Source organism: Marmota flaviventris, chromosome 6 (genome assembly GCF_047511675.1).
Source record: "Marmota flaviventris isolate mMarFla1 chromosome 6, mMarFla1.hap1, whole genome shotgun sequence".
NCBI classification, from domain to species: Eukaryota; Metazoa; Chordata; class Mammalia; order Rodentia; family Sciuridae; genus Marmota; species Marmota flaviventris.
The window spans coordinates 98,367,977-98,394,497 of NC_092503.1; the positions used below are offsets into that span (position 1 = coordinate 98,367,977).

Sequence of the window (26,521 nt, forward strand, 5' to 3'; positions counted from 1 at the left end):
GATAGGTAGGACAGAGAGAATGGAAGGAAGAGCATATATATCAGACCATTGTGATAATATTGGCTTTTAGTTGGTGTGAGTTTCAGACCCACTCATACAGAGAAGTGACGTGATCTAAATTATTTTTTAAAAGAAATTATTCTGGCTTCTGGGTTGAGAATAGATTTTTTTAGGGTGACAAGAGCAAAGGCAGGGAGAACAGCCAGGAAGTTCCTGCAGTACTCCAGGAGTGAGGCAATGGCCATCAGGGTCAGTGTGGTGGCACCGAGGTGAAGAGTACTGCTCCTGTCCCTGGGGTGTTTTGAAGTGAGAGTCCACAATATTTGCCGCTATGTTGGATATAGTTTGGAGAGGAAGAGGGAAGTCAGGGAAAGCTAATGGGGTGTGGGAGAATGGGGAAGCCATAACTAGGTGAGGGAGTTATGAGTGGTTGGGAATGTGTTGAATCGATATATTAGACATTCTAGTAGAAATTTTGAGTGGACAACTGAATAGAGGAAGTCTGACATTCAGGGTGAGATCCCTTTCTTGCAAAGTGTCTTTTCTTGTCCTTTGTCTGTTTTCTGCACTGACTATTGAGTTTTTCTATAAACCAGTAAGAGCTTTTTTAATGCTTTGAGAAAATTAATACTATATTATATGTTGTATGTATTTTTTTGACTATTCAGTGGCTTATAGTTTTGTTTTAAGTTTTAGAAATGAAAAATTCCCAGAATCAAATATTTTCTGTTTTTGTTTCTTCTAGTGTTATTTTTTGGAACATTATGTACTATACTATATGTTCATTTACTTTAATTTAACTGTATTATGATTTTAATGACTTTTAATTTTTTTATTGGGAATTTATTTTAATATTTGGGGTGACATAAAGATCCCAAAAGACTTGGGGAATTTGGAAAACAGGCTATTCTAACAGAGTGAAATCTAACCACAGTAAATATGTGGCTCCTACTTGTCCATGAGCTATTATTTAACTAAGGTGAAAATGGGATCCACATATGTAATGGGGTTGCCTAAAAGGCAGATGCAGGTTTTGGCACAGGTAGTAGACATGTGACATGTACATTGAGAAGGATGACAGTCTTGCCTCTGGCACACTGGATTTGATTCAGAATTCTACAGAGACATGCAGGAACTGAAATTATTCAGAAGAGAGTAACTGGGAGAGTTCAAGAGTTCAGAAGACAGTCTGTGAGGGAAGAGTTCTTGTGCTTCAGGTGTTAGTCCAAATAAAAGATGCTGTTTCCAAATATTCAGGAAATCATGTAGAGAATAAGAGGAAAGTGAAGTAAACCAGCCCTGAGGTGTGCAGAGTGATTAATAGTAAAATTGACAGACCGAGTGACTAATAGTAAATATAGGACCTATGAGACAAGCTCTTCATGTCTTCCTGCTTTCAGACCCTTAACTTAATAAGGTGCCAACTGTGGGCCCAACAGTTTAAGGGCTATAGAGAGTTGGGAGCTGAGTGCCATAAAGATTAAAGAACTGGAAGATGAGATACATAAAGATGAAGGCCAAAGGGATAGAACTGGAAGATGAGATACATCAAGATGAAGGCCAAAGGGATGGCTATTATTTAATTTGAAGATTATAAGAGGCAGTGTAATCATGAAATGTATGAAACATCCTTCTAAAGAGAAGAGTGTCTGCCTGAACCTCCTTCATTTCAATCTAGTTTCCTTAGCAGAAAGATCTATTGTCTCATTTTCTTCCATTGCCATTTAACTCTCTTCCTATTTCCCTCCCTCTCCCTCCTTTTCCTCTTTCCTTTCTTTCCTCTTTTTCTTCCCTTTCCTTTCTTCCTCTCCCTCATCTCTCTCTCTCCTTTCATCCCTCTCTCCTCATGAGTCTCACTGATAAACTAAAAGATGGACCATTTTCCTTGAATGAATTATTCTATAGTATACTAGGGCAGTTTATTTCCATTTTCTGCAATAAAATATTATTTAAAACTTGTGTCTTCACCCAATACAGTGGAGCTCACCTGTAATCCTAGCTACTCAGGAGGCTGAGTCAGGAGGACTGCAATTCCAGGTCACCTGGGCAACTGAGAACTTTTCTCAAAATGAAAAGGGCTGGGGCTGTGTAGCTCAGGGGTAGAGTACCCTGAGTTCAGTCCCCACTACCAAAGGGAAGAAAACTCCCCCCAAACCAATCTTAGGTCTTCTTAAGGCTTTGGGCAAAGCTTACCTGACTAGCTAATTCATTCTTTTCCTCACTTTCCTTCTATAGAAATCATGTAGCTATTTCCCTGTTTGTTTCCCAGGTTGATTGCTTACATTTTACATATCATTTGTAGTATATATAATATGATAATGTATGTACACCTTATATACACACATTACTGCCATTTGTATATTAAGCTCTTCAAGAAATTCTTCAGTGACACAAGTAGCATATATGATGTTAAAGATAAGTTCTTATGTTGTGTCATCTTTTGATTGATACCTGCCTGACTGCAGGGCTATGGCATAACTATTTCTACCATTACAACACTCAGTAGTGACAACTGGTTGGACTCAATAGTCATTTGTTTGTTTGCTTTCTTATTCATTCATTTACTCATATACCCTGTATGTATTGGTATTTACTGTGTTCCTGGCACTCTTGTAGGCTAAGGGAATAGAGTGGTAAGCAAAACAAACAAATAAAAACCTCTTACATTTTGAAGCTCACATTCCATTGTGCAGAAACAGAAAATAAACACACACACACACACACACACACACACACAGTCATATGGTGTTGAATTCTGTGGGAAAAGACATCATAGGGCAGTAAGAGGTGGAGTGTGTGTTGACTACTGAAACCTCCCTTTCAATATGAAAAATTCAGGTTGTAAAATAAGAATTATTAAAAATGGTATTAGCTACCTTAAAAAGGGTTGTGCATTCTTGGCCAGGCATAGTGGTGCATATCTGTAATTCCAGCTACTTGGGAGGCTGAGGCAGGATGATCAAAGGTGTGAGGCCAGTCTGGAAAACTTATCAAGACTCAAAAGAAAATAAAAAGGGTTGGGGATATAGCTCAGTTGTAGAACACTTGGCTAGTATGTGCGAGGTCCTGGATTCGATCCTTTGTACAGAGAGGGGAAATCAAGGTTGTGCATTCTTCTTTTTAAGGAAGCTTATTATAACTTAAGTGTAACCTTACTTAGAGAATGAAGCACTTCAATAAAGTTTAATTAATTCTGCAGGTCTAAGAACTTAGCTTTCTCTGCAGAGATTATTTCTCAAAGATAGACAGTGCTTTTCATTTCAAGGCAAATTGTTATTCATCATTCATACACCTTTCCTTAGGGAAGGCAGAATAAGATTTCGAAATTTCCTTTGTAGCAAATGCAGTTTGCTTTAATTTGAAGTAGAACTTCTATTTAGTTCACAACAGTATATAGCCTCTCACTGTCAAATATATTTTTATGTTAGTCTATGAAGTATTTTTGTTTTTGTGCTACTTTAAACTTTGCCACCAATTCAACTATATTTTCCTCCAGAGTGCCTCTCTTCATCAGTGGTATCATCAGCAGTGACATGGCAGGGGCTAGAGACCTGGGCATCATTTCACAACTGCAGAATCTCTATCTCCCTCAACCTGTCATCATCTTAGAACCCATACAACTGAGTTGCTTCATGTTGAGCCTCCTACTCTTTCTTCCCTGCAGGAGACTCCCATCTGGTGTCCATGGCTATCCCTTGTCCCCTGTGATCTCCTCCACAGTGTAGCAAGGGATCTTTTCAGAGCTCAGTCTGATTGTGTGACCCTCCTTCGTTAAATGACTTTAGCGGCTTGGATAAAGATCATAGTCCTTAAAACTCACAAGCCGCACAGGTAACCTCCACTCTATTATTTCAGACTTCCTTAGCTTGCTGTCTTTCTAGCTCTGTGGACCTGGTTTATCCTATCTTGCCACATGGTATGTTGAAGGGCATCCTCTTGTGAATTGTTCTTCATTTTCTATTCCTTTGAGCTTGTTTATTAGCAAAGCTTCCTCTTACTGCTTATGCTTTACCTCCCATTGCATCACAGTTTTCCTTAAAACTTAGCTCAGGTATAATTGTTACATATATTCATTTGTTTGTTTGCTTACATATTCATTCATTTACTCATATACTCTGTATGTATTGGTCTGTTATTTAATTTGAGTAATTAGTTAAATCATATCAAACACTTATCTAATAATTGAGTTAGGTAATAAAGAAATTAGTTTTTATGTTAGTTTTACTTGGAAAGACAAAGATTTTTGAATTTTCTTGGAGTTCCATTGCACAGAGCTACGAACTTTGCCAGACTAGAAAACCCACAGAGGACATTAAAAGTACACACTTGATTTTTGTTACCTAGTTTCCCTGACTCCCTACCAAAGAGTATCTGTTGGAATTTTGGAAAAATTTGAAGAAAATTATGTAATAAAAGAAGCTTGAAATCACATTCTTTCATTTTTAAAAGAAGGGTGAGATCAAAATAATTTATCTGGAATTTGTTCTCATTTTAAGTTTATAATATTAAAGGAAAATGATTTATCCTCCTCACTGCTTTGAAAATTTAGTTTAAGTAGATATTGTGTGTAATGATTAGAATTAGGCTTAGAAAAAATGGTGACCCTGGCACATTTGAAGATTTTGTTTTCTTTAATATCTATTTCAATGCTATATATATTTTCTGGAGCAATGCAACTATGAATCATGGAAGAAAATTAAATTGATTCTGTATCCTTAAACCCTACAATTTGGCAGTGAGAATTTTTTTCCCCTAAAATATGACTCATTTACAAAGAGACCGAACATGGAAAAGACCTAAGTGCTGTCAGAAATCTTGTGGGTGGGGGTGGGGGTGGGGTGGGTATTTGGATCTGCTAATAATTACAAAATTGTAAAATTAATATCAGAATATGATAGGAAAGATGCGGTTGTAAATGAAACACAGACACTCATGTTTTAAAAAAAATCTCAGAATATAGAAAAAGCTTATGATTTTTCCTATTTTAGGGTACTTTTCTTGTTTTAGTATACCCTAGTATGAGTCAACCAATGTTTTATTCCTTGCTCCTCTTGGAAATTGTTGTGCACTTCCCTGCTAACCTTTATTTTCCTGATTTTTCGCCCAAAATGTGTCTCTCTGAATTTTGTCCAGTTTCTGTTGGAGTTTTGCCTTGGGATCCCCCAGGTTGGATGTGGTTATGGTTTTCTTTATTTTGTTACTAAGCATGTTTCCTCTCACTTCTAAAATAATCTTTGAATTTCTTTCTGCAGCTAAGATTTCAGAGATGCATCTCATTGTGAGTTTAAAGAAGACATATCCCACAACACTCTCATATTGTGGGAAATGCTTATTATTCTTACATTGCATTTCCTCCCCAAACACATAAGCAGTTGTCATGAAACACACTGAGACCATGTTTGTATGTTCAGCATAGTCCAGTGTAAATGTGGAAAGGGCTTAAATCAGAATGAGGATGATGGGACCTTTGGTTCCCAATGCACTAAAGATGGCTATTAAACTTATAGAGTAACATTCTGCAAAACAATGTGTTCTTGTGGTTTTGGACTTTAGTCATTGAGTCTGAAGAAAAGAAATACTCACTGATTGAATTCCTAACATCTGCCAGACATCTTCACCTGTGACTGCACTTTACTTCTTTTCAAAAGTGAAGTGGGTATTATTATTGTATCTTGTGGTATAAAACCAAGCCTTTGGTAGGCCAAGTGGCTTAGCCAAAAATCCCATAGAAAGTAAAGGGAGGAGCAAAAATTCAGCCCAAGGTCTTTTCCAATTTCAAAATTCATTGTCTTTCCACTTCACTGTGTTGCCTCCCAGGATTTGGGGGATTTGATGACTCTGCCTGAGGTCACATGATGAGTCAGAGGTAAGCTGGGAATAAGTTTGGGGCATCTCCACATTTTTTTAAATCCCATTATAAAAGGATGCATCCTCTATATCAAATACATCCAATCAACCTCCTCAAAGAGGGGAGACAGAATAGCAGCTTTGGCTCTATAATAAAATATTAATTTTCTTAAAAGTCATAAAGCAGATATGACATTTGATTTAACTTTTGGAAAAATCTGAAAGAAAAATAGTTCATTAAATGTGAACTTTGCAGATGACCAACCATTTTGATCAATAGCCAATCTCCTTGGTAACTTTCTTTTGAGGAATTTTATGAACATTCCTTTCCTCTGGGCATTCACAATTGTAAACAGTTTAAAAAGAATCTGGAAAAATGGACCTCTGTGAATCTGATGAGTCATTCTAGAATGGTCAGATCTGATCCCCTCTGAAGCATTTTCTGATAAAGGTTGTTCCCACTGGCTCTGCCAGGTTACTAACTATATAACTTCAGGCAAGTTACTTAACTTTCTGTGCCTTCATTTCCTAATCTGAAAATGGGTATACTGTAAAATCTACATTAAAGAATGGTTTTGAGGATTGATAGATAGAAAGTATTCTGTGTGGAAATGGTAAATATGATATAAATAATTGCTGTTTTCTCCCTGCCCCCCCATTACAAGAGCCTGTTGTAAATCATGTTGGATTATCCAGAGAACACATAAAGGTCTTTAAAGGAAAGGAAAGTCATTCTAAGTGGTGGCATTTATAAATAATCTAATTCTGCTCATTGATAGCAGTGACAGAGTTGAAATTTATTTTCAGTTATATCTTATTCCAAAGTGGTGGAAGGAAGGAAATTCAGAGAGAAAAGAGGGATAGAGAGGTCTGAGAAAGCTCTAGGAATGTGGACTTTATTCTTTCTTTTGACTGATCTTTAGAACATGAACTACAGTGTATTACTAAATTTTATACTGTAAACTACACAAACGTAACACAAAGAGATTTTACGTGCTTGCGTGTAGCACGGATAACCATAAGATAAATTTTTCCAATGTTTGATCAACAAAAATATACCTAACAATGTGTTCAATGCTGTAAATACAGAGATGAGTTGGACTTAGTTCATCATCCCAAGGGGATACATAATCCCTGACACTGAAACACTGCCAGTCCAAAGAGCAGATGGTGGGCTTGAAAATTGCTGGTTGCCTTGTATAGAGTATGGAAAAGTTGATTATGAGGCCAATTATTGTCTGGTGAAGTGAAATATTTGAGGATTGGACAAAGGGACTTGAGAAAATTTTGAATTTGAGAAATCATGGAGAAAACATAATAATGTGAAGTATTGAATATGGTATGAAGGAGAAGATGGTGGTTGCTAATAAAAAGTCTAACAATAAAAAATGTTTACTATTACTAATTTTTGCTATTTATACTATTAGAATAGTCACTTCTATTCTGGAAGTGACTGAAAAAGCAGTTTATAAGACAGGAAATGTAAATCTGTGTAAAGGGAGAAAAACAATAATCTAAGATTGAATTTTCCAAGATGACCATTATTATTATTGTTACAGCCAGCAAAGACTATTAGAAGGGATATTTGAAAATATGAGTAGAAAAGCCGGGAATTATAATGTCTCTAAAATTATAGTTAAGATTGTACTGACAAGTGAGTGGGTGACTGTGAAGGCTAGAATCTACACACATGAATACCACATGGAATTGAAGCTTTTGGATTTAAGAATGGAGATGTGCTTGGAAACTGAATGAGATATCTGTTAATACTATTGACCATGGCTACTTGTATCCCAACAGAGAAGAAAAAGACAGAAGTTGACAGAGTACTAAATGTCTTTATAGGTGCTAAGTGGTCCAAATTAACCTGATGTTGGCCCCAGGAAACCTAAATAAATATTCAGGGTTTTAAAGATTGTGAAGACATTAGTTCCCCAGTGCTGAGTGAAGATGAATAATTTGCTTCTGTCTGAAAGAGTAATGCTATTTTACCAATGGTCCAGTTTTTGGAGGGACATGTAAGAAGCAGTGGAGTTAAAAGTGACTCCCCTCTTCTCCCACCCTTAGCAGACAACTGCTTTGGGGATTGAGGGGGAACATTTTACAGCCACATTCCTGGGTTTAACAGTGGCTTTATAAACTGAGTAATCCAAAAGTAGTTCTAGACTTAATGTAAAGAATAACATTCATCAAGATTTACTTAATTCCGAGGATTAATAGATTATCATTAATCAGGCAATTTCAAAAATGTTTTACATGTGTCTAATCCTCTAACATTCTTAGGTGTTTTTCTCTTAAATGTGTTGAATGTGCTTCTAACGTGCAGAATGTTTCTTTAGGAGCTCTGTATTTGTAGAACATTGACTCAGTGTTTCCATGCCAAAATCTTCCTTTGAATTGAAGAATCTGTGGATTTTTTTTATTAATCTAGAGAAACTTAAAACCTTTTTCTATATGTTTTTCAAAGGATTTCATTAAGATTAGAGGGTATGCATGCTTTATTAAGTATTTTATGCTTTGCTATATAAGTTTTAAGTATGAGAAACTTGAGAAAAGAATGAATACTAAATGGAAAGCTATTCTTTGTAAATATGATGAAATATCAATTATTTGTTTCTTTTTCTTTAGGGATATCAGGGAATCTCAGGATCACCAGGTGTTCCAGGACCTCCAGGAATGCAAGTATGTGATCCATTTGTACACAGTTTATAAATCTCACTTTTAGTGAACCAAAGACATGATTAACAGAATTTAATTTTGTGGTTAATTTAGGGCTCTCAAGGACTACCAGGTTACAAAGGAGAACCAGGGAGAGATGGCCAAAAGGTAAATACACATAAATAAAAATGGAGTCAGTAGTTTTGTCATTCAAAATTGAAAAAGAATTACCTATAGTGGCTCCATGTGTAGTGTTGGTGAATTTGTCAGTGGCCATTGGCCAGTAGAGCTCACAGAGGCTTTTATCACTAGATGAATGTCATCAGATGAAGCAAATGTTGGCATTGCCCAGATAGCATGTTCTCTTCCTGTGGTTGAGTTCCCTTTTCAGAGAGGAGTGAAGCACATATCAGTGTAATGTGTTACTGTGTTAGCCTTAGGCAGTCCAATCTTGCATGTCTAGTTCCATTTATCTGGCAAGTGGTCTACTGGCTTAACCTTACCTGACTTCTCCCATAGGTTATTGATGGGTATACACATTTAAATTACTGCCTCTATTTAAAACTCTGAGATTTGCCATGCTTCCCATTGAAGTGCATGTTGTTTAAATCTGTTAGTACCTTCCCATGGGCATAGTCAATGCCTATTGGCCCTGGTAGCTTGTCCATGCTCAAGATACCTATTTGTATTTGTTTGAATTCCTTTGTTGATTGTTAGCTTAATTCCTAGAACACAATCTCATTTTCAGTTTTCAGGGAGGCATTCTGCTATTTGATCCAGATTAAAACCCTATAGTAATCTTCTCATGCCAACTTTGCAAAATGCTTACCTTTGGAAAATAAAGTGCATAGCATGCACATCTCAGAAACACTGATCTAAACTTTACCCATTTTATGTTTTGATGGTTGCATAAAATCACAACTATTTAAAGTGTATCTCTTGAGTCTGATGGATCAACTATTTTCAGGGTATTGGGTTTGGGGCAAGTTATTTAATGTCTTCAAATCTTATTTTCTTTATTGACAAAATGGGAATTTCTTTTTAGGTTTATTGGGAGAATTAAGAAAGTATGGTTACTGGCTTAGGTATTTTTTACTACAAATGATGGTTTTATTGTTCTGTTTTGTTCATCAAGTAACATGATTATAGATGGGATATAGTACAGGTTGGGCTGGCATGGGTTAAAGCAGTAACGAAATCACATAGAAAGATTAGTGACTGAATAAAAAAAAAGCAAAAAAAGATGAAATAGGTAAAGGCAAGTTTATAATATGTAGAGAAGTAGAGTAGGTAAAGCAAAAGCAATAGTTGACCTAATTCCCAAAGCAGAAGTATTAAGTCCTGTTGTCCACAGAGGTGACCCTGGTCATCCATGTGTCCTTTTAGCCCCTGAGCAATCTCTACCAGTTTCATTTGATAGAGGAAACTTTAGAGACAGTATAGAGAAGGACAGACAACAGAAATGGAAAGTGTCTTACATATTCATGCTCTGGGGGCATCATGAAGCAGCTCAACCTCTTTCAAATGAACAGGGATTCCATTCGGAAGTTGAGGATACATATTCTGAGGAACCCAGTTGCAAGCCACCTCTCCTGTTTCTAGTTGAAAGGATCATTGCTCTCTTTACATTCTCACAAATAATCTGATGGGGATGGGGATGTGCTATTTTACCAATGGTCCAGGGGGATGTGATGTAAAAAAATTATGCATGTATCTGGGTATTTATTATGCATGTATCTGATATTTATGAATGAATGAAAAAAAAAGACTTACTTTTTCCTTTAGTGGAGTTTTAGAGATCAAATATATGTATTTATTTGTACATCTTAGAAGGACTTGAGCAAAATTTTTGTAGGAATAAATGTGCCTTATTTAAAAATAAGATAGCAATAATAATTGTACCGTAGCATCTTTAACTGCTCTACTGTTTTGGGTCATTGTTCTAACTTAAATACAGATGCATAAATTTTACAAAATCATATGTTCTACTGGAGAAGAGAAGATAAGATGTGTGTTGATGCAGGGGCGTCTGTTTTCAGACCAGTAATGTTTTCATTCAGATTTGCTTGTTTCATAAGTTCATTGTTGAAATTAAACTCTGATTTGATAGACTGAGAATAAAATCATCATGTGCTACTTCCAGGTTTCCTCCTCATGTTCCATGGGGCTTTTGGGAATTCATTATCCAGAGTTAAATAATTTGCTAAGTTAGTTAAAGACTTTCCCTTTTTTGTTCCTTTATAACATGGTTTCTTGATTTTCAGAAATGGAAAGGTTAAAAAGTGTAACCCTGAGACGTCTCTGTCTTGTGGTAATTTAGGAGATGTTTCCTACCAAGGTATTACGCTAGTGGCCATTGGGAGGTTGTTCTACATGATACTGTTCTCCATTAGGATATTTTCCCAGAATCATTTCCATTTTGTGGCTTTTCTCTGAAGATTCTCACAGTACAAGTTTCTACTTGGAGATAATTAACATTAGATGTACATTTTTTTTATGTCTTTAACTGTTTTTTTTTTCACATATCAGACAATAGAATGTAGATTTTTCAGGAATTTTTCTCCTTGAACTTACAAAGTCAAAAGGAACACTTATTCAGCAAATGATCTTTAATTGGTAACTTCTTTTATTACAGCTTTAAAGCTGTTTTTTTTAAAGCTAAAAGATACTTTAAATACTTTTTCATCCTTAAGGATATGTAACATGTTTAAAGTGTGTGGAGAAATATGTTTGTTAAAACTTATATTAAGCTGTGATGGTTAATTGATACGTATTCATGAGTTTTCAGATTGAGCACAGGCAGACTCAATTTTGGAGAGGCAGGAAGTATTGATAATTTATTTTTATTTTTCGTCTATCCAACAAGCTCATTTCTTTTTTTTTTTTCTGGGCTTAATAAATAAAATGTTAATTATATCTAAGGTATTATTATTAAATAAATTATTTTATTTTCTTTGTGAGTGTTTTTAACATCAAAGTCTCCCTTTAAAACTTCACCTTCCTGTGGTCCATGCCAGGGTGTCATGTGATGGGGGACCCTGCCCTCCTCAAGCAGGTCTCCTACTCTGGGTTTCTAACACTGAGATACTGAGTGGTTTTCAAGGTGTTTCTGGTATTTAGTCAGTCATAGTCAAGGAGCTCCCAATGTACATTTGAGAGAATAATAATAAAGAGCCAAGTTAAAGGTTTGTTAGGAGATGGGATGATAAAATTTAGTATATTAGTGATATTAGTTATTGAGTGTTTCTGAAGACAAAAAAATAGTTTCTGAAATTAAAGCTAATAATGGTAAATGAGGGAAAAATAGTCAGAAACAGCTTAGCAAAGTTGCCTCCTTATTTTACTTTCTCAAAAAAAGATAGTCTACGTATGGAGCTTTCTGATAGCACCACACTACAGACACTAGGGTGTGTGTGTGTGTGTGTGTGTGTGTGTGTGTGTATACATACACATGTGGCAATAGGGGGTTTAAAGCAGTTGCAGGTTATAGGTTGAGCTCTGAATTCAGACTGCTTAGCTCCCAAGTCATGCTTCTTAATCTCTTTAAGTCTGTTTTATCATGTGGACAGTGGAAGCTACAGGGTTACTTTATTACTGGAACCACCATTCTTCTGATGATAATTTTGGAAATATCTTTGATTTATCCTTTATTCTTTCTTTTAAATGTTGAAGTTCCTTGTCTAAAACAATCAGACAGGATTCTCTAAACTTCCTTCCTGTTCTATCAGCACTCTTGCCTGTGTGTGTACCTCCATTCAGCTTTCCTGTCTGTGGACAGGTAAACGGTCCTTGCACAGTCCACAAGCCCTATTGTTCTCCACTACTTGGTGTTATTAGTTAGCCTTCTCTTCTATATCATTAATTTTTTTTCTTTTCTAGTTAGATTTTCTCAATAAACCAAAGGGTGACCCATGTGAAACCAAATAAACAGACTCCCCTTTCCTCCCACCACATAACCTCTGTGGCTATTACTCCATATTTTTCTCAATGGAATGTAAGTACCCCCAAATCTTTGCATTTGTTTTCTGTACTTCCTGATCTCTCTTTCTTGCTGTAACCCCTTCTGGTAGGATTTTATCAAAACTGTCTGCTGCATATCTAGATCACCAGTCTCCTAGCTTTGAAATCCAATGGTCAGTCTTATTTAGTTATCTTTGTCTTGTTATTTTTGTATCTTTGTAGCATTTGACACACACAGTTGACTATCCCCTCCTTTTGGAAGCATTTCTTCTCTTGGCTTTTAGGATGCCACATGCTCTTAGATTTTTCTCCTTGCCCACTTTTTGTGTCTACTTGTTGCTTTTTACTCCTGTATTCACTCTCAAAATGTTGGGAGTTTCCAGGGTTCAGCCCCACTTCCTTCCTCAATAGAATTTATTATGTTGATAAGTATAAACTCATATGAATATAAATCTAGATATTAATTATGTAAAAATAGATATATTTTATTACCATAGTTATAAAATAATTAATACATTGATATAACAATATAAAAATACTAAATATATTGGATAAATACACAAACATACATATATTTATACAATCTGTTTTCTTTTTTCTATTTGTATTGGAGATTGAACCCAGGGGTACTTTACCACTCAACTGCATTTCTAGCCGTTTTTATTTTTTATTTTGAGAGAGAGTCTCACTAACTTTCTAAGACTGGCCTTGAAGTTGAGATCCTCCTTCCTCAGCTTCCTGAGTCACTGGGATAAGAGTTGTGGGCCACCACGCCCAATTCATGATCTGTTTTCTAAAATATTCTGCTTTGTCTGAATCTAGAGAATCCTTAATAGTTGACATTACAACTATTACTTTTATTAAAATTGCTTTTAATAAAAGTAATAGTACCATAATTTCCCTTTTTCAAAGATATTTCCTTCCTCAGAGACTTTTCTCCCAAACAGCACTGGCTTTGTGCTCCATAAATATTCTCCGATATTTGGCTTTGTTGAGCATGTCTCCTGTATATGTGGGACTGATTTTTTTGCAAATTCTGTGGCCACTTTTGCAAAGTGCCGATTATTTCCTGATCTTTCAGTCTTTCTTCTTTTAAGGCTACAAAATGGATTCAGAATCTTAGTTTATTATAAAAGAATGATTAATTCCTTGTTCTGCCTCATTTGTTGGCAGTTATTCCTCTTCTGCCCTGGTTTCTTTTCTCTACTAGTATTATTAAGAAAGTTAACATTTTTATTGAATTTCACAGTGTACTTCAGATTTTGTTGGTTCTAAATTCAATTTTTCATCTTCAGTTTGGGTGAGTCTGTTATATGGTCATTGAGAACCTATGACAGTGACTCCACAACAGCAGCTTGGGGGTCTATTTTTTCTGTAGACCTGAATAGTCCAGTGTAATTCCCAAACCCAAAGGGAATGTCCATCACTCTATTAGAGAAAGGAAATATTTTAGTAGAATTAAGCATTTTCCTGCTAGTCACTTAGGATTTGTCTTTTTATCTGACTTAAGAAGGAGCCACAGATTTGTGCAAGACTTGATGTATTGAGTACAATGAAATATTTTACTATTTTGTGTGCTTTTATTCGTACATGTTTTGTTTGGTATTTTCTGTGTGCACTTCTTATATTTTGTCCTTACAAAAGTCTTATAATATAGGTAAACAAAATCATATTTATTTGACTGTTTTTACATAATTTGCAAGGCAAATTACCTCTATTTCACAATTTGGAAAAGTAGGAAATGAAGATTTTGAATCATTTGTCTAAAGTTACTGAAGTATCAAAGTGTTGAAATAAAATGTCTTTATTCAAATCTGGCTTTCTTTTTTTTCTAAATTTTGGCCAGAATAGCTTTTCTCACTGTGACTTGTGCCCTTGCACTCTATTAGCCTGTGATAGAAATCTCTGAATGCCTGACAGTTGCCCAGAATACAGTTGGGGAGAGAACTTGACAGGTGAGAACTGACATTGTTTTGACTGTGCCACAAGAGAGTATTTATTGTCTAAACCTCTCTTGAGGAAATAGGGATCATACCCTTTAATCATACGATATCAAACTTTTAAATTGCAAAACCTTTGCACTTACAGGCTTTTAGGTGTGTTGCCCCATATTTACATAGGAATTATATCTCTATGCTACTAAATAAAGCATTCTGTAAATATAAAATAAAACCCACCCAAAAGATAATTTAAGAGAATGAGATTTTAAAATTACTAGTTTCATGTTCTCTTCTCTGACTATCCAAATAAATAATTTTGACTTGACTTTGAAGACCATGACTCTAGATGAACTTAATAGATGGGCAGACTTATTAGCCATGAAAAGTTTGAAAGCTACCTATGGGAGATGGAAGCATCTCAAATTCTCCTTGACTCTAATCTCTTATAAACTCAGATGCGATCTTGAGCATGGGCCCCAAAAGCACCTGTTTTGTTCAGTTTTCTTTGAGCACTCATGAATGTTTACTATATTAGGGGAATGAAAATATTTTCTATATTCAGCATATAATCATTAGTCATATCAGGGCATTATCCAGGATACAGTAGGTTATGCAAAAGTGACAAGCAAAACCCAAATGTCCATGGCCTAAAACAATAAATGTTTATTACTCATCAAACTACACATTTATCATCAGTAATGAGGAATTCCCCTGTATTTGTATGGAGACTTAGGCTAGCAGATGTTTCATCATCTAGATTATAAAATGGTAGCCAGTACACAGAGAATCAAACACTAGCTCTTCAACCACTTTCATTCCTCCTTAGTTAACCTGAGAAAGTTGTGCAAACCACATCAGCATCAAGAGATATCTCCAATATGCCATGAGGTAGAGGGAATCTAGAGATTGGTAAAAACAAAAAAGTCATTTCTTTTTGATTATTTTTTTTAAATTGTAGATGGGCATGATACTTTTATTGATTTATTTTTATGTGGTGCTGAGAATTGAATCCAGTGTCTCACACATGCAAGGCAAGTGCTCTACCACTCAGCTACAATTCCAGACCAATAGTAATCATTTCTACAAAGAAAAATAGCAGTGAATTAAAGATGAATTCCTTCATCAAACAGGGTGATGTCAAATAAAGGATGTAACTCAATCAAAGTAACTATTTCAAGATAGTCAGTGTTAAGTGCCAAAGAGGAGAGTCAAATAAAACTCTCTATAGTTTAGAGGTAAGATGAACAATTAAAAATACATCATAAAAAATCATAAAGAAGAGGCTCATAATAACTACATAGTACAGGGACTGTTCTTAGCTAGTTTAAGAAATCTCTAATCTAGAGATGCTTTGGTCCTTATCTTTACTTATTTTTTATCTTTAACAAAACTAAGGACCATCTTTGTTTACTTTCTCAGTAAGTTTTTCTTAGTATATCTATAGAAAAAATTCTCTAAGGTGGAATTGATTTTTGGGGCAAAGGGATAATTAAATTCATAGTTAAACTTTGATACAAATTGCCTATTTACCCTTAAGGAAGTCCTTATTCCCCAACACATGTTTGAAAATGTCTTTCCACATGCTCTTATCATCATTATATTTCATTGGAGTTTTTTTTTACCCATTTAAGTTTAAAATGGTTATGGTGCTCTTTCTCTCTCTACTTTCTGATCATCACATGAGCTGCTTCCCTCCACTATACTCTTCCACCATGATGTTCCGCCTCACTTTGAGCCCTGAGGAATGGAGCCTGATATCTGTGGATTGAGACCTCTGAAACCATGAGCCCCCAAATAAACTTTTCCTCCTCTACAATTGTTCTGATCTTATCTTTTACTCACAGCAGTGAAAAAGCTGACTAAAAGAGAAATTGAGAAGTGGGATTGTTGCTGTGACTAACCTGACCATATGGTTCAGAAGCATTTTGAGCTTTTTAGAATTGGTGGGAGGAATTTTGAGATATTTAGTAGTGCAAGATGGAAATGTTTTAGGTTGTTGTAAGCAGAGATTAATGGTTGATTCTGGTGGGAATTCAGAAGATCAGAATGCCAATAGAACTCTAGACAGTGAAGACAGGGCTCAAGAAGGTTTAAAGGAAAGGGAGCACATTATTGGTAATTGGACTAGAGGCCATTTGTGTTATGTTCTAACTGAGAAGTTGTCTGCATTTTGCTCATATCCTGAGATTTTCTGTGAAGCTGACTTTAAAAGCAATGGATTTCTTAATCTGGTGGAAGAAATATCTAGGCAGCATAGCATTTATGCAGTGGCATGGATATTGCTGGCAGCTGTTAGCCAAGTTATTGTGATAATCCAGAGCAGAAAGATTTAAAAAACTTGGACTTGAAAGGTGAGAGTAAAACTGGGCTTAAGGAAGTTGTAGTTGTTAAAGACAAAACAACTAAAGAAATGCTAAAGACTTTTCTAAGAAAGATGGCTAGAGGCATCTCAGGAGCTGGCAAGACCACACCCATTTCAGACTCAAGGAAATTAAAGTAAAAATTCTCTTGAGAAGAGAGAACAAGGGGGCTAGGAACTTTTTTTCAATGTGCTCAGCCACCCAGGCACTCAGAGACTAACACAATCAGAGTTCCTGAAGGCTTGGCTACTGCTTGAGATGGCAGCAGAAGTTGGCATCAACAATGTGGTGCTGGTTCTGCAGGAATGCAGGATACTGGAGTTAGGGGATCATGGAAGCTTCCCCCAAGATTTCATAAGAAGGCCTGAGAGTCCAGGAAAAGTGCAGCAGGGTCGGAGTCCCTGCAGGTAGCCCTTGAGCAGGTGATGTGTGGAGATTTGAGGAGGAAGCTAAAGCTGCAGTGGAGACCCCTGAGATACAAAATGCCAGTAACTTGAGACATCATCCTAGGAAAGCTATAGGAATTGAACAGAGACAAACCAACAGAAAAGCCAGTTGAGTTGTAACCAACATGGTCACAGAAGTAGAGTTACATAAGCCCTTTGGAGAGAATATCATCATACCATGTGCCCCAGATGCTGAACATGGAGCTACAGGATTTCAGTCTTGCTTTGGTCCTATCCCTTCTTTTTATGTCCCCAATTTTGTGAATGGAAATATTTACTCTGTACCATTATATATTAGATACTTGTAAATCGCTTTTAATTTGATAGGAGCTCACAATGCAAGATTGCCTTGAACCTCAGAGAAGACTTTGGACTTAAACTTTGAGAAATCTCTGAACTGTTGAGACCATGGGATCTGTTGGGACTGGACTAAATGTATTTTGCATTGTCAGATGAGTTTGAGCTTTTGGAGGTCAGGGTGGAATGTTTGGATGTGAGGTGTCCCTGAAAAGCTCATGTCTGAGACAATGCAAGAAGATTCAGAGGAGAAATGATTGGGCTATGAGAGTTTTAAGCCAATCAGTGAATCAATCACCTGATGGGGTTTAACTGAGTGATAACTGAAGTGGTTGGGTATGGCTGGAGGAGGTGGTAATTGGGGGTGTGGCTTTGGGGTATATATTTATATCTGATGAGTGGAGTTTCTCTCTCTCTCTCTGCTTCATGTGAGCTGCTTCCGTCTGCCATACTCTTCTGCCATGTTGTTCAGCCTTACCTGAGTCCCGAGGAATGGAGCCTGTTATCTGTACATTGAGACCTCTGAAACTCAAGCAAACTTTTCCTCCTCAAAATAAAATAAAATAATACTGGCTGGAATTTCATTTCTTTATTAGTAAGATATATTATCAAAATCTGTGGCTTGGGGACAGATTATGTTTTGTTCATGTTTATTTTCATATTGTGCTATTCTTTTTAAAATTAATTTTATATACATTTCAAAAATTGTTTATAGATGTGAAAATACTTTCCTGGTTTACATAAATTTTATGTTTTGATTAATTTTTCAATTTTAACTATACAGAAATATTTTACTTTTTATGTAAACATAGAAAATGTTTTTGTTTTACGTCTATATGGAAAGGATCCACATTATAGCATTTTGAATATAATAATTCATTAAATTATTTTTGGAATTTTATTATTTTTAACCTTTAAACTTTTAGATTTTAAAGTAAAATTAGATAAGCATTCATATTCTCTCTTTTTTTCCTTAATGGATAGCCAGTTACCACAACAATATTTATGGAATATCACTTTTCCTCCACTTATTTGAAAAACCATCTTTCCAATTTCATTTGGTTTGGTGTTTTTGGCTTTCCATTCTGTTCCATAGACCTGTCTACATCTTTTCCACTGCCAAATTGTTTTAATTATTGTCACTTCATAATATGATTTCATATTGGCAGGATTGGTCCTTCTGATCATTTTTTTATAATGAAAAGTTTCCTGGCTATTCTTGAATGCTTATTTTTCCAGATAAAGCTTGGTATATTTCCTGCAGTTTCTTAGACTTTCTATTCATATTTTAATTAATATTTCTTTAATTTATGGATTAATTTTGGAGAGATTGACATCTTTTCATTACTGAGTTTTTCTATTTATGATTATTTATTATCTTTCTTTAGATTTACTCTTGAAAACTTGATATAACAATATTAAGTGTTTTTAACTGATTGTTAACATTGCTTTGTTTAGGTTTATAATACTAGAAATTACTAGAATTTTTTTTTTACATTTTTTGTTCCTATTATAAAGGGAGCCAGTCTTAATATTTTATATATATATATATATATATATATATATATATATATATATATATATATATATATATATATATATTTTTTTTTTTTGTAAATAAAAACTGTTTAGTTTTGTATACTTATGTTTGATAACACCAACTAATTGATCTTCCTTATTTATCATCTCTGGGTATTAGGTATATTGGTATATTAGATGTATAATTTTTAAAAAGATGCTTTGTTTTCATTTTATTTTTACTCATTTATTTTTGTATGTTGTTTAAATTAGTTGACTAGTTCAGAAATACATTAAAACTCATGCTGATACTGGGTAACTTTTTCTTGCATTCCAAACAGGCATCCATCCATGCAGATGATTTTTTTTTGGTAGTAAAACACACCCAGCAGGGAATAAACATTGTATATATTTACAATTTTTTATCTTTGGCTTTTGTTTGTAACCATTAGCATCAGCCAAAAATCTTATTTCAGTCATGTCTCTCTCTCTCCACTTGATGATAATATGTGACTTAAATTTATTAGGCATCTACTATACTCTCTATGCCTTTTCCTTGAACCATATTGTCAGGATTGAAAGGCTTCATTGGATCCACTTTTACTGATTTGCAGATTTCAAGGGTGATGTTTACAGCCACATCCTTGATTCAATTTTTCCCATGGGCTGAGTTTTAATTGGAAATTTTATTTTTTAAAATTTTTTATATTTATTTTTTAGTTGTACACAATACCTTTATTTTGTTTATTTATTTTTGTGTGGTATTGAGGATTGAACCCAGGGCCTTGTGCATGCCAGACGAGCGCTCTACTGCTGAGCCACAACCCCAGCCCATGGAAATTTTATTTTTAAAGGCATTTTCCAGTTTAATTGTTTACCTGTTAGAGATGTGAAAAGAAATTTCAGTATCTCCCAGTTATATTTTTTGACATAATCTGTTCCTTTCACTTACTACTCACAAACTGGCCAGTTCTTTTCTGAGTTCATCTTTTTTTAAAAATAGTACCCTGTCAAATACAGCCAATAAAAATCAGTTCAAAATCCCAACATCCTGTTTCTCAGTTGTTCACCTTTCCCTGTAAGTTCTCCATGCACTTGGAAGCATGATTGTGTCTGGTGAGGCCTCCTATGGAGTGCCTGGCATAAAGGATGATTATAAGCCAGAAGGGTACAATGGCATAAAACATCAGGACACTGCAAATGAAAGCTAGATCTATAAGCTTTGTGAGGGGGAAAAACACCCCCTGCCCCTGACCTCTCAAATGAGAAGCAGAAAGTCTTCAGACATTGCCTTAATGGCATTTCAGCCAAGAACAGAATGGAACAAAGCCTTCAAAAGTCTGAAAAGAATTCAGAATTATGCTTCTACACGTAATTTATCAATTATGTAAATGAATAATCTACAGACATTTTTAGAGACTTAAGATCTCAGAATTTTATCTCCCATGAATTCCTTCTCAAGAAGCCATTGGGTTGTTGGCTCCCCTAAACAGGGAAGGGAACACAAATATAAAAACAAAGAATCTACACCCCGTCAAGAGACAGCTCTAAGAGAGACTGATTGAAGGATATGAAATTTTCAATGTTATATGAGTACATTTAGGAGGGATTTTGACAATTTGAGGGAGTTTGGGATTGGATATAACAATAAGTTTATGGTAAATTAAGCAATAAAACAGGCAGTTTGGGGCTCTAGGAAAAAATAAACATTTGGGCAAGAGAAGGCAAGTAATCAGAGTATATTGCTTAGCTGTGAACATTAGTATAATATATACTAACACTTAACCAAAGCTTTAGGAGTACATTAAGAGGATCTGTGCCTGTTAGAAGTGTAGGTGGGGAGGGGTGTTGGATAGTTTGAGAACTTAACCATCTTAATTCACAGATAATATATTTAAAATGTATAGAAATTAAAAATGTATGTAAATATGGTTTGGCAATCTAAAATCAAAGATAGAAATTTAGAGTAAAAAGTTCCTTTTAGAGGGTTGCCTTCTATAAGATTTAAACAACTATAGTACTCCTCAAATCATGTGAGTGAATAGCCTTTTTTATTTGTAGATAATGGGTCACCTCCTCCTCTCTCCACCTGACAATCTTAGAGTATAATCCAATGTTTGTATGTAGAGTCTTAATTTTCCCAGATAAAACTGAACCTGACCTTAATCTTGTCATGACAGTCCTTGTTTTTGGTCTTCATTGTGCCTTCATAATTAAGACTTCAATGTTTTTATTAGTGCATTATAGTTATACATAGTAACAGGGTTCATCTTGACACAGTCATTAATAAGTAAAATAAAATTTGCTCCATATTAAACCTCAGTGTTTCCCTTTTTGTGGCCTTTCCTCTTCCCAATGCCCTTCCTCTACTCTGTTTATCTGTCTTCTATTAGTTTATTGTCTTCTTTTTAATTGGTGCATTATAGATACACAGAAAAGTAGAATTCATTGTCATATTTTCATATATGCACATAGTATAGTTTGGCCATATTGACTGTGTGGTTTTTTCCCCTTTCCTATTCCTCTTCCCTCTACCTTGTTTCTCTCTTACCTGTTCATGGTGCTTTATTCTAGTTTCATGGGAATCCTCCATTAAAAAAAAAAATCTGTATTTCTCTCTTGCTTCCACATATGAGAGAAAGCCTTCATCCAACCCTTGACTTTCTCAGTCTGGCTTATTTCATTCAGTGAGATGTTCTCCAGTTCCATCCATTTACCAGCAAATGATATTTCATTCTTCTTTATTGCTGAGAAAGACTCCATTATATATAAATACATATCACATTTTCTTTATCCATTTGTCTGTTGACACGCACTTGAGCTAGTTCCACAACTTGGCTATCCTGAATTGCACTGCTATAAACATGTGTGGGCATGTATCATTATTGTATGCTGATTTTAGTTCTTTTGAATAAATTCTAAGGAGTGGGATGACTGAGTCATATGGTGGGTCACTATTAGTCTTTTGAAGAATCTCCATACTCTACTCCAATGTGATTGTACTAATTTTCAGTCCCACCAACAATGTATGAGCATACCTTTCCCCCCACATACTCACCAGCAATTATTGTTATTTGTATTTTTGATGATTGCCATTCTGATTGGGGAGAGATGAAATCTCTGTAATTTTGATTTGCATTTCTCTTATTGCTAGAGATGTTGATTATCTTTTCATATTTCTGTTGGCCATTTGTTTTTTTACTGAGAAATGCCTGTTTAGTTCATTTGCCCATTTATTGACTGGTTGTTTTAAAACTTTTGATGTTAAGTTCTTTGAGTTCATTATATATTCTGGGTATTAATGCCCCATTGGAAGAGATATTTTCAAAGATTTTTTTCATTCTTTATGCTCTGTCTTCACATTCTTAATTGTTTCCTTTGCTGTACAGAAGCTTTTTAATTTGAAGTCATCTCATTTATTGATTCTTCCTTTTATTTCTTGAACTTTGGGAACCTCATTAGGGAAGTCAGTGCCTGTGGCCACATGTTGGAGTGCTGACTCTGCTTTCTTCTAGCAGTTACAGTGTTTCTTGTCTAATTCTTAGGTCTTTGATATACTTTGAGTTGATTTTTGTGCAGAGTGAGAGATATGGATCTAGTTCTATCCTCCTACACAGGGAAATCCAGTTTTCCCAGCACATTTGTGTTAAAAATGCTGTCTTTTCCTCCAACATGTTTTAGGCACCTCAAGGATCAGACTGTATGTATGTGGATTTGTCTTTGTGTCTTCCATCTATTCCATTAGCCCTCAGGCCTTTAAAAAAATGCTAATATCATGCTGCTTTTGTTTCTGTAGTTCTGTAATATAATATGAGATTAGGAGTTATGATGCCTCCAACATCACTCTTATTCCTCAGTATTGCTTTGGCTGTTCTTTCATTTTTCCATATGAATTTTAGGATTTTTTTCCCCTAGTTTTGTGAAGAATGTCATTGGTATTTTGATGGGAACTGAACTGAAACTATAGACCACTTGTGGTAATATGGCCATTTTCACAATATCAATTCTGCCTATCCATGATTGTGGGTAATTTTTACATCCTCCTAGTATTTTTTAAATAATTTTTTAGTTGAATATAATACCTTTATTGTATTTATTCATTTATATGTGATGCTGAGGATTGAAACCAGGGCCTCACATGTGCTAGGCAAGCAGTCTACTGCTGAGCCACAACTCCAGCCCCCTCCTTCTAGGTTTTTTGTTTGTTTGTTTTTGCTTTTTGCAATTTCTTTTTTCATTCTATAGTTTTTATTGTAGAGGTTTTTCACCTGCTTGGTTGGCAACTCATTAAGGGCGGAGGCAAGATTGATGATGAGGTTCCTGTAGCTCCCAAATTCTTCTTTCTATGATCATAAATGACACACTGAAAAATGAGGACTAAATTTTCATAGAGTTAGGATTTGATGCATATGAGAATTTAAGTATTTGTAGATTTATTTCCAATCAATTTTGATAAGGGTAATGTTGAAGTTTGTATAGTCCTGCTTAGGCTGAAGAATTTTTTCTTTAATTAACAAAATATTTTTTCTTTAGTTAATTTCAGTATTATTTTCAGGGTGACCGTGGACTTCCTGGTTTTCCTGGGCTTCATGGAATGCCAGGATCAAAGGTTGAAAACATTTATTCCTTTTAAATACAGCAATATCATATTTTAATTAAAAGGAAAGTGCTTTTATATTATAAATAGTTGCTCATATATAAATAAAGACAAGTATGTTAAAATAAATGATTAAGATTAATATAGTGGCTTACATAAAAATCTAAAAAAATTCTCCTTAAAGTTTTTAGTTAAGAATGTCTAATACAATATTTAAAATTGATAACAAGTTTACTATACAAAAGTTCTTTTAAATGTAAGCCCTAAACTGTAAGCCCTATTATAGTACCAATTAGGCTTATGAAGCCTGGAAAATAGGACTTTTGTAAACAAACTATAAATTATTTTATTTTTATTTATTTTGATGTTAGCATATTAAACTCTGTTATTTATAATGTGTTTTTTTCTTCATAAAGGAAATACTACTATTACTCTAAAATTTAATACTTATATATGTTTTTCTTTCAGGGTGAAATGGGCCCCAAAGGAGATAAAGGATCCCCGGGATTTTATGGCAAAAAGGGAAGTATAGATCACAAAGTATCAATATTGAACTTTTAATGTAAGGGAAATACCAAACTTGAATTGCATTCCCAGCCCAAAATTAGAGCAATTACCTTTGTTCACCCGTCTGAGGGACTTCTTTTAAACGTAGAAAGGAAAAAAGGGGGTGGGTATTATATCTGGTGACTGCAATAATGGTGCTGTATAAAAATCCATTGTTATTGGTCACTGTGCACTTCAAAAAATATTTACAGTGAATGATTTGTTTAGAAGCAGTATCTGCTAAAAACATATCCATTCAGAATTAATGTTATACACCTTCCTGTATCCATACGCAGAAGGAAGTTTGTTTTTTCCATGCATTTAAAATACCATTACTTACAAATTTATCAAGAGATGGTTGCAATGTCTAGATGCTTATGATAAAAATTCTGCATATTAACATTTTCAGTGTCTTAGAGGTAAATTTTTTTTTTACCTGGGTAAAAACTTAACACTGGGATGGTTAAACGTATGCTTTGCCAACAGTTGCAGAGTCAACACAATCTGCAGTTCCACTAATTCTGCCACTATGTACTGAAATTAACTTGTAAGCTTTCCTATGTAAATTTGAGTTAGAGCTTGAAAATATTATTGTCAAGATTGTTTTTTAAGTGTTCTTTTTAAATTCAGGGTGCAAAAGGTGAAAAGGGGAATGCTGGTTTTCCTGGCCTTCCTGGACGTGCTGTGAGTTTTGTAGAAAATTGTTCTTGAGTATTTTGCTTTAAATAAAAAGTAAAGTAGGGCTGGGGTTGTGGCTCAGTGGTAGAGTGCTTGCCTAGCATGTGTGAGGCACTGGGATCGATTCTCAGCACTGCATATAAATAAATAAATAAATATCCATCAACAGATTTTTTAAAAAACAGAGTTTGTCTGCTTTAAAAGAAAAAATTGTATAAAAATATGCTAAAACACATGTATTTATTTTTTAGGGAGAACCCGGAAGACATGGAAAAGATGGATTAATGGGTATTCCTGGTTTCAAGGTATTTAGCAAAATAAACAAAATGAAAAAGTTTTTGTACCTGTGAATGAACATTAGAAGAATATGCCAATATTAGAATTTTTCATATACAGCATCGGGGTAAAATTAAAGAACTAAAACTATTTTTAGTCTAATGTAAAAATGATACTAAATTTCCCTTGAGTGCATTGTGAATTCTCATGTCTTAGAAATAAAATCACAGAATATTTTTATTAGCTAATTTATTTTAATTAGGTATATATGATAGCAGAATGCATTTTGATTCATTGTACACAATTGCAGCACAACTTTACATTTCTATGGTTGCACACTATGTAGCCTTACACCATATGTGCAGTCATACATGTACTTAGGTTAATGATGTTCATCTCATTCCACCATCTTTCCTGACCCTATGCACCCTCCCTTCCCTCCTTCCCCTTTGCCCAATCAAAGTTCCTCCATTTTTCCCATGTTTCCCCACCTCCCGTCGAGTGTGGCTGGAAGGAGTGGGTCATTGGGGGCTTGGGAATGTGCCTTTGGGGTATATACTTTGTATCTGGCAAGTGGAGTGCAGTCAGTCAGTCAGTCTCTCTCTCTCTCTCTCTCTCTCTCTCTCTCTCTCTCTCTCTTCCTCTCTCTCCCTTTCTCTCCCTTTCCCCCCACCATCCCTCTTCCTTCCTCCCTCTCTCCTTGGGAGTAGTGACTGGATTAGCATCCTTGAGCTGTCCTGAAACACAGGCAACACCTGTTCTGGGAACTTCCAGTGTGAAGGTGCTGATTTACGATTGTTCAGTTGCTATGGTGATGCCCTGTTCAATAAAAGATTCTATTTCAGTCACATAGCTATCAGTTCTTGACCTTGAGGTTCAGACACCAGCTGCCTGGGTGAAGAAAGTTATGGGTGCAAGTTGATAATCATAATTGGGCTGCTCATAACTATGACCTTGGTTCTACTTGTTTTGAAGAAACTTTCTCACAATAACCCTTTTAATGATAAAACCTATAAAATAAACATGCTGAGCTTGTTCTGGGTCACCATCTCCCTACCAGGGATTTTAGTGAACCACTCAGTCCCAGCTTTTTATTTGTGTGTCTGTTTGTCTTTTCTTCATCCCCTCATGGATAGCCCCTGATCCAGTACCTGAATTAATGACCACGCAAATTGCACCCCTCTCTCTACCTATATCTCTCTCCTTATCAATCGTAATATGAACTGCTTTCCTTCACCACCTCTTCCGCCATGATATGATGTTCTGCCCCATTGTGAGCCTCAAGGAGTGGAGCCAGCTATCTATAGACTGAGATGTCTGAAACCATGATCTCTCAAATAAACTTTTCCTCCTTAAAACAAAAAAAAATCACAAATATTAAAAAGTTGAGCATCTTTG

General features: G+C 35.2%; 1 protein-coding gene across 1 annotated transcript in view; it reads left to right on the forward strand.

The window, feature by feature from the left end:
- Positions 1–26,521, forward strand: part of Col21a1 (collagen type XXI alpha 1 chain) — a 169,689-nt gene that overhangs the window by 92,607 nt on the left and 50,561 nt on the right. The window contains exons 11-16 of the mRNA XM_027938296.2: positions 8,476–8,529; positions 8,620–8,673; positions 23,582–23,635; positions 24,092–24,163; positions 24,800–24,853; positions 25,099–25,152. Coding sequence (XP_027794097.1) covers positions 8,476–8,529; positions 8,620–8,673; positions 23,582–23,635; positions 24,092–24,163; positions 24,800–24,853; positions 25,099–25,152 — 342 coding nt within the window. The remainder of the gene's footprint in view (positions 1–8,475; positions 8,530–8,619; positions 8,674–23,581; positions 23,636–24,091; positions 24,164–24,799; positions 24,854–25,098; positions 25,153–26,521) is intronic.